Source organism: Amphiprion ocellaris, chromosome 23 (assembly GCF_022539595.1).
Source record: "Amphiprion ocellaris isolate individual 3 ecotype Okinawa chromosome 23, ASM2253959v1, whole genome shotgun sequence".
In the NCBI taxonomy this organism is placed as follows: Eukaryota; Metazoa; Chordata; class Actinopteri; family Pomacentridae; genus Amphiprion; species Amphiprion ocellaris.
In genome coordinates, this window is record NC_072788.1 from 17,628,011 (window position 1) to 17,639,478 (window position 11,468).

General features: G+C 41.6%; 1 protein-coding gene across 1 annotated transcript in view; it reads left to right on the forward strand.

Annotated features, from left to right (window-relative positions):
* si:ch73-335l21.1 (insulin receptor substrate 1-B) overlaps nucleotides 1–11,137 on the forward strand; it is a 60,500-nt gene extending 49,363 nt beyond the window's left edge. Inside the window, exon 4 of the mRNA XM_023274982.3 lies at nucleotides 7,652–11,137. Within this exon, the coding sequence (XP_023130750.1) occupies nucleotides 7,652–7,659 (8 nt within the window). The 3' untranslated portion in view covers nucleotides 7,660–11,137. The remainder of the gene's footprint in view (nucleotides 1–7,651) is intronic.
* Nucleotides 11,138–11,468: the final 331 nt, after the last annotated feature.

Genomic DNA, 11,468 nt, shown 5'->3' on the forward strand with positions numbered 1-11,468 from the left:
AGGCTGCACATGGGGCAGTGGATGTGGTTTTCCCGCAAATGTGCTGCCCTTCACCCTTTTTCCCCCGACTCTGCAGTGCTGCTTTTCCTGCTTCCAGCTTCTCTCTAACACACCCACTCAAGCTTCCCACTGTGTTGCCGCATAATGTAAGCTATCACAGCCTCTTGTTTTTTGTATTATTTTTGTATTATTTTTGTTTTTTTACTTGCCTCATTACACACTCATAAAAATATGACACAATACTGGCAAATTACAACCTATAATGACATTTCAAACTTTTAATATGTCATGTAAAAAGCCTTTCACAAGTTATGTCTCTTTTGAGGTTTCCACCTTGTCATAGCATCTTGACTATGTTTTGCACGTGTGGGAATCCTCAGTCCATCTGTGTTATATACCATGTAAGCCTTGCAACTCCCACGTACATCATGGTGTGTACATACAGGTTACACACACACATGCTCTTGCACATGGTTAAATAGCTTTCTGCGTAGCTGTTGTAGCCGCTGCAAGTGTGATTGACAGCGGCAGAGTTTAAAGAGGGAATGGAGTGGGTGGGAAAGGGTAATAGATGTCTTTCAACACCACACAATCTGCCTTCCGTTGCCGGCTGCAGTGCGTAATGTATGGAAACTTACAGCTTAACATGGGGATGTTTAAAATGATTTAAAAAAGCTTCCTCTAGTCATGTGGTCATCACCTCAATTTTTTATTAAGCCCCACAGTATTAAAGTAGTTATGTTCATGTCCTGCAATCTCTCACAATCACTTGTTAGTCAAGCAATGATGGCGTAACAGCAGGGCCTTTTTAAAGTAATTTTTTAAATTTTTTTTTTCCTTTAGTACAGTGCACAATGGAGAGGGAGACAGGAAACTTGGGGAGAAGAGTTGGGAAATGCTGAAAAATGGCCATGGGTCGGACTCGAACCCATGACTGTTGAGTTGGGGACTATAGCCTCTGTTGATGGGTCACAGGGGCGCGACAGCAGGACCTTCTTTGGATTATCTGTGGCAGTGTTTGGTAACAGGGTAATGGACTCTAGTTGACCTTTATGGATCCCCACCTTTAAGCGCTCGTGTGAACCACGGATTAATTGCAAAATGTCATGAATCCATCCATCCATTATCTATAAACCACTTAATCCTCATTAGGGTCGCAGGGGGCTTGAGTCTATCCCAGCTGTTTTAGTGGGAAGGCAGGGGCCACCCTGGACAGGTCACCAGTCCATCACAGGGCTACATGTAGCGACAAACAACCACACTCACATTCACACTTACAGACAATTTAGGATTATCAATTAATGGACCCGTGAACAGGGGCTATAGTCTATGACGCCGCAGCCTGGGTTTGATTCATGGCCCTTTGCTGCAGGTCTTCCTTCCATTCTACTCCCTACTTTAATGTCTGCCACACTAGTAACCTGTCAGCCAACAGAAGGCCAACAAAAAAACTTTAAAAAAGGAATTATCAATTAACCTCAACATGTTTTTGGACTGTGTGCGAAAGCCGGAGTACCCGGAGAAAACCCACAAATGCAAACTCCACACAGAAAGATTCCAGGCCCAGGAAGGGATGCGAAGCAGGGATCTTCTAGCAAGGCGACGGTGCTAACCACCGGACCACTGCAAAATATCATGCATTTGCAAATTTAATTGTATAGTACAGTTTTACTGCTGCAGTTACTTTCTAAAGTAACTAGAACTGCACTCTAAGGGCTGTCCTCCACCAAGGCTAATGCCCATTATCTTGCCATTTTAAATAAAGATCCGCACCCGGTAGTTTTGTTGTAATCCCACTTACAAATAGAGACGACTAAAATATTCTAAATGTATCCCTAAATTACGATGGAGGGTTTCAAGACAAGATCCAAAGCAGTTGTGCGTTCACTTTAACGAGGCATGTTAAATGCAGTTGACTGTTTGTGTGTTTGATTTTTTAGAACTGTCCTCAGACCTGTTATACTTGTATTATCTTTGGGATTCCAGAGGTTCAATACTTTCTGTTATTCAGTATCCAATACAGCTACAGCAATTAATCACCAACTATTGTGATAATCAATTCATCACTTTGAGTAAAGCACAGTTGAAATTTTCTGATTCTTTACTGTTTTTTTTTACTCATATGACCATAAACTCAATATTGTTGGTAATGTTGCGGTCAAAACAAAGCATTTTCGCCAGATTAATCACCAATGTCAATAATTCTTATTTGCAGCCCTGATATCCAGTGTAAATACTCCACCCATAGTCTATCATTTGTTCCCTGTATGCTTGAAAGGTGGCTTTAGAAAGACTGCGCTAGGTGCCTGTGTTCAGTTTAGAGGAAAAATGTCTCGCTTTGACCCTTAAACTGTGGCTGTATATAACACTCTTTAGCACTTTTGCCTTAAGGCATTTTCACATCATGCGACCTAGTTCATTTTGCATACACTGAGTCTTAGCCTCCCTTTGTCCCATTACTGATTTGTATTTTATGTGTTCCAAACCCTGGAAGACTAGTGGCTGAGGGTGTTTTACATGGAGATTAACATGTACACTTAAATTATTCAAATGGAAACTATGTATTTAATAGGTCTGGCAGAAATATGACATTTCCAAAATTATGAGCTCCAAACAATGTCCAAACAATGCAAGGGTCATGAAACTGGGTCGCCATTGGAGGCCATTGTTACCATTGTGTAACCAAGTGGAGTGCAGCTGACGCCCTTCATGAAGAAGCAATTTTCATACTTGTTACGAGCACCTTTGAAGCCCACAGAGGCAAGTGTTTGATACTCAGATAGATATAGGGTGGAGTATCACTTCAACCGAATTGTCATGCACACATGTGCCAGATTCATGACTAACAAATAAGTACTGTGAAATCAGAAACTGGTCAGAGTGCAAACATTATATCTTCATTACTGACAGACTTTCTGGCGTCACTGGAAGAAATTAAATGAGGTGACACCGGAGCTATCGTGCCTGTTCAGCCTGCCAGTGTTCGGCCCGTGTTTCCGCAGCTGTCTTGATGCTGGATCCCAGTTTATGTTGCACTGTTGTACCTCTTACCCTCTTGCCTGCTTGCAGGATAGACGATTTAATGGAATCAAGTTTAATAACGGTACTGGAGGATTGCGGAGCTAAAGTCACTGGCAAAAGAAGTTGCTGCCATTGTGGAAAAAGTTTGTGGAGACTTTCTCATTCTTAATTCCTTAATGATCTCCAGAAGAAAATTCTTTGTTTCCCATAATGTGGAGGTCAAAGGGTCGCTGTTGGCTGCTATCGGAGTTAAAGAAATTTGTGCCCAAAGACGTTGCTGCAGGTTGGAACCATCTTTTGCTTGAAAGCACAAATTGGCATACCTGAGGAGAGACACATCTTCTGCCACTGGAGAGGCTTGTGAAAGAAGATCCAGTGATAAACTCCTCGGGGATTTCTAGTGATTCTCATTAATCTTTTCCCCTCTGAAGTTCTTCACGGTGGGGCGTGGCGTGTAGTGATATCCAACATTACAGGTGTTTTTTCTTTTTAGTTGCTGTGCACTGTTTTCATGTATTTCATTTATTGTAAGCACATGATGGAATCTAATACCTCTAGTGTGGGTCTGCCCAATTCCCTTCTAAGTAAAACATGATTTAACCCAAACTGACTGACCGGTGGACTCAGTGACTCACATAATGTTGCTTAGAACAGCCCCGTGCCTTGTGGGAGTCTGGGCGGCACGAAAATGACAGACTGACACACTCGATTTACGACCGGAGAACAGGGTGGCTTTCAATTTTAGGCAGCCCTCGATTAAGACATCACACAGACCCAGACCCTCCTAATTACACACATATACACACACACACACGTACACAAGCAGCCGGAGAACAGTTATTGGAGAGCCATGGACTGCAGATGCAGATAGTCTTGTGTAACCTCTTGATTTAAACAGTCTGGGAGAGACAGGCAACGAGAAAGACACACACACTCACACACTACCGTGGTCATTATTGCATCGATTTGCCAACTGATGGAGAAGCGATGCGAGGAAACGAATGAGATCAATATGCAAAACACAAAGTAAGGTTAAGGCCAATGAATGAGGTAGCTGGGCGGACATAAGAAGGCAATATCTGACTGGTGTGAGCAGGAGAGGAAGCATTTCAGGTGTAAATAAGAGGATGTGTGTGAATCAGTGCATTAGGTTGAGGCAGTGGACAGTTTTTTTTTCCTGAGTCTGCGAGGGAGAAAGGTCGTTATTAAGTGAATGTCATCCATATAATTATAGCGTCTTCCTCCACATTGCTGTGTGTGGCTGGTTTCAGTGTGTCTGTATCCATGGCAGAGCATCGGTGCGTGTCCAGCCTGGCTCCTCTGGATGCTTTGCTTGGACGGCTTGTTTTTGTTGCTGTTTTTCGAGCTGCATGGCTGAATGAGGGAGCTGCTCTGCTCTGCTTTAGGCCGTCGCGGCTTGGCCGGCTGGCGGGCACCGTCTGTGCTGAGGGGGGACTAAATATAGCTCACTGCACCAGGAAGAAGACAAACTGGGAAGAGAGGGAGGGGCGTAAATATAGAGTACCCTCATGCAATTAGAGAGTCGAGCAACGGCTGGGAAATTTTAGGGAACTCTCTGTGAGCCTGTTCTCTGTACCAGCTTAACAGACAACAGCCTGAGCTTATTGTGAGTCTCTACTTTTGGCACAGAGTAACTCATTTATTAATCTTTATAGCCCTAATCGTAATCCTGCTTTTAGTCCAAACTAAGTCACTCTTCTAGAATTTTTCATTCACTCTTTAATTAAACCATTGTACCACAAACTGTTACAAGAGAGGCAGAATAGTTCTACTCTATGCAGTAATTATGCTCAGCAATGCATTAGTCCGAACATCTGGTTTAAAGGCTGCTATGCACTACATTATAACCTCAGTCTTGAAGGTTAATTGCACATCACACTGGGTTAGCAGCTGTCAGAGTGCACAGTATTGAGACAGGCAGTGCATTCTGCATCATTTCAATCCATATTTTGTAGGGCTGTCAATGATGCCATTTTGGGGGATTCAAAACTTAAATATTAACTTAAGTAAAACTTAAATATTGGGAGGTTTAGCTCATTAGCAGTTGCGACATGGCGGAGACCTCACTTAAAGTTTTCAGGTAATTTTCCAAACTTGTAGGTTAGACCAGCCTTTTGGGCGTAATCTTAAGAATGTCTTAGAATTTGGAAATTATTCCAGACTTCGGACTATATCCAGAGATTTGACCAACACCACTCTGTTCCAGCGGTAGAGACTTTATCAACAGAAGTAGAAAAATTTCCTTGATGGAATGTTTTGATAGTTTCACTTAAATGCATGAGATGTAAGCTGTCATCAAAGAACAGAACTACAAGGAAAAGTTGAGTCCCATGGACAAAGCTAAGCATGCTCCCTCCCTGGCTCATAACAGCTTATCATACCTTGAAAACAGAGCCAGTCCTTCTTCCCATGTCTTCAGTTCAGGGCCTGAGCCTCTTGTTGCCTCCATGTGCTCCCCCAACTTTCCCTGCAACCAGAGGAAACTGGCGTCATGGTTAACTAGGAAGCTAGTTACACACTATTAGCAGCGTGTTCAGACAACTGCCGAAAAAGCAACTGGCTCAGTCATTTTCAACGGAAGCCTTCCATGTGAAGTTACAAACTGATGCCTAACGTTTGGGTGGCATGGTGAAGCATCAAGTCACATGTTACTGTTTCGCCATTTCCACTTTCTCTCTTTCTACACATCATCCTCTGTTCAGTTCTGTTTGAACAATGGGAGAAAATTCTATTCTTCCCGTTAACCAGTTTCCTGTTCTATTTGACTCTACCCTGCGACACTAACGACAGCGACAAGTGATTGAGCAACACTTCAGCAGCGACTCAGTGACATTGCTGCTGGCGAGTGTCGGCCATTTTGTAACTTTGTTGCTCGTAATGTAAACCTAAAAGTCATCATATCTTGCTCTATTGACACTTTAGCCCTATTCACACGGGATTAGTATTACCTGGGGACCTCCGGTGATTTGTAATAATTGCGAAAGAGGTCGGTGATCTTAATCCCGTGCGAATGCGCCATGTCGGTATTTGGTAAAGTAATAATTCCCCCACAAATTGCCTACTATATTTCACCAAACACCAATGTCCTGGGATAATACTAGTCCCCTGCGAATCTGCATCTCAGTGACCGGCGAATATTTGGATCTCAAAATTATTATCCGGATACCACCGTCGGGACCAAATATTTGGATAGTCGGGTCCAGCCCTAACTTAACCAAGTGGTTTTTGTGCCCAAACCTATCGAGACCCTAACAATAGCGTTGTTATAACATAGGCTTTTAATGTTTTTAGTGTTTATTCGCGCGACCGGTGTCTGTATGTTTTTTTGCGGGGAGCAGCAGGCCACTTTGCACATAGACATGACAACAGCGGCTGTTCCGACTGGCACAGAGTTGACATCATATCTGGGCTGTAATGTCAGTAAATTCGAGTAAAATACAGACTTCGCTTATCCCGTGCGAATACACAGCGAGAAACACAGACGTCCTGGGGTGATTCACAAATTACCAGAGATCCCCAGGTAATACTAATCCCACGCGAATAGGGCTTTTGTCTTTTTTTGGGTCAGGTAGCAGTCTCCTAACCTGTCCGTATACATCTATGGTGTTAAACCATATTCCTAAAATATCCCGCGAGTATTGGTCCAATGCAATCTGTTATCACTATATTGAATTACCAACTAAAGACTATGCAGTGCTTCTTTCATAACTGTCTACATTCCTGAAATTTACAGTTTATAGCATCCTTTAAACTATGCTCCAAAAAAACTGTTTTTACAATGTGTTTTCTGGATACATCTGCATTAGGAGAGCATGCTTGTCAGATTGTAATCTTTGGAAAGCTACAAAAATGACTGACGCAGCCCTCCTGCGCTCTGTTGCTCAGTTGTCCAACCAGTACTTTGTTTGAAGCATGCTGGCCCCTTAAATCACCTCTCAGTGTCCCACAGCATGATCTGTAGCCACCATTTCACAGTTTTGGACTGACAAGCAAAGATTTGACCAGAAAAGCCTAAAATAGCACTTCATATAGTTAACATTATGCAGACAGATGGCCGCATGGCACCGTGGGATTCTACACCGGAGCAGAATTACCATCAAGTCTGCATCTGCTAATCCTATCAGCTGTGCAAATAATGCCAGGAAAGACCTGACATTTTGAATTGTTACAATCATGGCAGTTCCTCACAGACCTGAGTGCTCACATGTCCGACATGATGGGATGCTTCGAAAATGCCAGAAAACGTGATACATATCCAGATCTTTGTTTTTCCACATGCTGGCACACACACATTTGACTCTGTGCCTGTAGCAGTAGGTGTCCTCACTTTCTCCCTTCCTGCTGTTCCCTTTATCACCTCCTGTCTACATCTTTTTCCAGCCTGTTTAGTGGTATTGTATGTTTCTGTTGTTCGTTTTAGGGTCACTGCGTTCCCGGGCCGATAAGCACACACTGATAAACAGCATTACATATTATAATTACCATGATAAGAAAGAGGTCACTGTATAAACATGTCATAATATTTATTTCATCCCCATATCTCAGTGAGTGTTTATTCCGCGTATGACAATATCATTTCCCCTTTCTCTGTGTGTGTCTTTTTTTCCAGAGTGCTGATGTCAGTGCGTCGTCCTTGGGGAAACAATCTGGTACCACTCAGGGCTTCGAAGCTCCGCCTCTTCCTTTAGTGACAACCAATCACATCGAGAGAGCAGCTGGATCGGACACAGCCCTGAAGCACTTTGACAGAGAATGATGGATTTTTTTTTTTCTTCTCTTCGCTTTCATCTACTTGGTTGTGGAAACCAACAGGGATGTGTGCCAAATGACATTCTTATAAAGCTATTTGCTGCTCTCATTCCTCGAGTGAAAGCCAATCAGAGAAGGGTACAAAAATGGAGGACAGTGTTTTGGTTATTTTGTTGATTTTATTTTTCCTAATTGAAAAAGTTAAATCACTAAAGAGTACAATGGTGGGTGACTAGTGTGTGAAAAAGAAAATATACAGAATTATGTATCTGCTCAAAAAGTGCCTCATTTTCAGATTGTAGCCATTTTACGAAGAACTGCAACGTAGCGTCGACTAACTATAGCTTTCGGTTGTCATTTTCGTGCTTGATTTAATGTAGTTTCCAAAAAAAATGCAACAGAAAATACTAGTAAGTGGGGAGCACTGGTGTGGGCTTTCGCTGCGTTCATGTTAAACGGGTGGATGTTAGAGAAGCAAAAACAGCTGCAATGAAAACATGAAGTTTGAGCTTCTAACCCTCTCCAAGCCAAACAGGTTGGGAAACACTGTTCTAGAGTATACAACAGAAGTCAGTAAACACCTGTGCAAAATCCCCCAAAAAACATTTTCAAAAGACAGTTATAGGTAGCACCATGAATGCTGTGGATATACCATGGCATTACCTGACAAAATGACTCCCAGTTTGCAGAAGCTTTGCAGAAGAGGAATATTCCAGCAGTATAATCATCCAAAGCACACTTCCAAGATCGCATAAGAGTTTTTAAAGGAGAATATAGTGTTGCCTGACTTGAATCCAATAAGAGCCGCTTGGGGTATTTTAAAGAGGAAGTCAGATCCACACAACCCCTCCAGCTAAAAAAACAATACCATGTCTGAGGAATGGCAGATCGTCTGTCCAGATACAATAATTCTTAACTATTAGGTTATAGTTTTACATAAGTGCAACTTGGAAGTGATGCAGTTATTGTAAGGTGATACTATTTTATATAATCTGACATTTAATTGATTTTGCACAGACGTGTACTCGCATCTCTTGTCTACTGTGTATTTATTTGGACAAAAGTGCTACAATAGATATAACTTTTCCTAACTTTGATGCTGCCATAAACTCTATTTACAAGACAGAAACCTGGAATCACAATAAATCCAATATGACATGAACGCAGCATTTTATTAATAACAATAATAATAATAATAATAACGATAATAATAATAATAGTACTAGCAATCTGCTAGCCTTCCTTTCTACTGTAAGAAATATTAGCATAGCTGCTGTTAGCTAACTGCTCATTAGTGTGTCGCATTTCTTCTTTAAATCCTTGTTTTCTTTTTCTCCTGACTTCTCTTACTACTTAGGTTTCTTGAGCCATAAATGAAAGTATTGAATACAAACGCTTGAAATAAAAGATACTTGTAGCAGGGAATATAGTAGCTTGCTAGCTAGCTAAAGCCAGGTAGATCAGATTAACATATTAGCATCATGCCAGGACATAAATTCAGCATCCTGCTGACTACAGCTCAGGGTTAGATCCCTGACATAGAGCCAAGCAATCCCATTAGTGCTATTAGTTCCAGACACTTGTGTCTCACTTAATCCCCTTCATCTCAGGATGCTAAATAACATACAGTACATACAGCTTAGGACAGAGACCCTATCAATAGCCATTCTAATGCTAGCTTTGTAGCTGTCAGCACACTGCGTATAGCACTTGAAAAGGGGTCAGTTCTCATTTTACTTATGTGAATATAAAATCAATCAAACTGCTCATTTGTTCTCAGTTATTTTATACACTACCGAACAGTTTTATTTTAGTTTTTTTTTTTTTTTTTTTTTTTAAATACACTTTTTCATTTTAAACTGGTTGAATTAAAAGTGCTTTGGCCCAAAATCCTTCTTTAAGACTCTGTTTCTATCACCCCCCCTCCTCCTCCTCTTTTGCTTACTTTAATCTTTGCTATGCATTAGCACTTAAGTGCCTGTCTGTCCTATTTGTCAGTCTGTCTCTCTGCTCCATTTTAGCAACTAGCACTACTACAGTTGTCCCAGTGGAATATATCAAGGCTATTTTTGTGGCTATTTTTGTCTCTTTCGATGTACAGTTCTCCTAAATTGTTTGATTGTTTGTTTGTTCGGGATGGCAACGATCTATCAAATGACTGACAGCCGTTGCCCTAATCTGAGGAGTTTTGGACCGTTTCTCTTTGCCGGTAATGGAGGACTTAATCGTTGCAGGGCCGTCAGTGCCAAATACAACAACAACAAAAACTAAGCCTCTCTGACAGCACCTCAAGAAGCAACTTTAGGCTCTCAAGTCTGGACACATTGCTTTGTTTTGTTTTAAAAATGTAACCTTTTGTGTTCCCTCGTTTTCTTCCACAGCGGGGTAAAGAACTGTGACATATTGCCTCACAGTCTGCTGATGTGACTCTCTGAGATAAAGGTCATTGTGAAGACTGCTTGGACCAGGTTATAAAAGAATGCACGAAGAGGAAGAAATGGCCGTCACAGAAAACAACAGCAACAAAATCCTTATGTTTAAATACATGTGTATTTGTGTAGCTCCAAGTTTTACTCCTGTTTGTCTGCCTGCCTTCGGAAGTTCATGAACTTTCTCATTCTGGTCACATGACTTTCAGGGCCTAGAGCATAACAATGCAGCTTTATTGTGAGCAGATTGGGATCTGCTGTTGGAATTGTCCCTGATAGTGGTTACTAATTCAGAAGTGGAAAAAAAACAATTGGGACTTCAAACCAGATTTGACACGTAAATCCAAGACTTTTCAGCAGACTTGCAGGCAAACACGTTGATGAATCTAAATGTTTCTAATGTATTTTGGAGATGTTCTCATGTAACTCAGCCAAAACACAAATGCTTGAAGGTATTTGTAGTTTAGAAAGAAAGCGCACAAACAGACTTTCAATCCTAACAAGCAGACATTACTATCCTGCCATTTGCCCCTTCAAGCTCTGAGCATCTCATGAACTTTTGAAATTTTGCTTCGTCAAACTGCCTGCAGTCTTCTTCTTTGGCTGCCCGTGGCAGTCGCAGCCACATATCGTGACTCAAGATTCTTTGGGAGAACTCAGGCAAACAGGGGGTTCAGCAGTTTTAAAGTGGCTGTATGATATCATTCATTGCATTGTTAGCAAATTTAGTCGTGCTCATAAAATGTGCAGAAAAGTGCTGCTGCTGTTCTAAATTGTTTTATCTATTCCTCCTGTTCCCCTGAGAATGGTACTGAATGGGAATATTGTGAGGTTTGCCATTGATGTAGACAGTTTTACTTATGTTGCTTGAGAAAAAAAAATCTGACTAAATGGGAAAAAAAAGTCATACAACAAAAGCACTTGTGGTTTCTTTTATTTCTGAGGCTGCTTGCTGAGTTTTGAGTGATGTCATGGGGATAATTGGTAAAAAGTGGCAGAAAAACAACAGAGCTACTGAACTAGGGGGTCTGGGGGCTGCGGAAGAAGCTAAATTTTGACTGTCTAAGGGAAGTGTGAACATCTGCATGCAATGCCACAGGCGGCTCATGCCCCGCACAGTCTTTGACTCACACACACTCAAACAACCACGGCGCAGATGTCACACTGTAATGTGGAAAAGAAAACAGCCTGATTGTTATCCACAAAAGCCTTTTTGTCACATTCACCGCTCCCATTGATAAGATCATT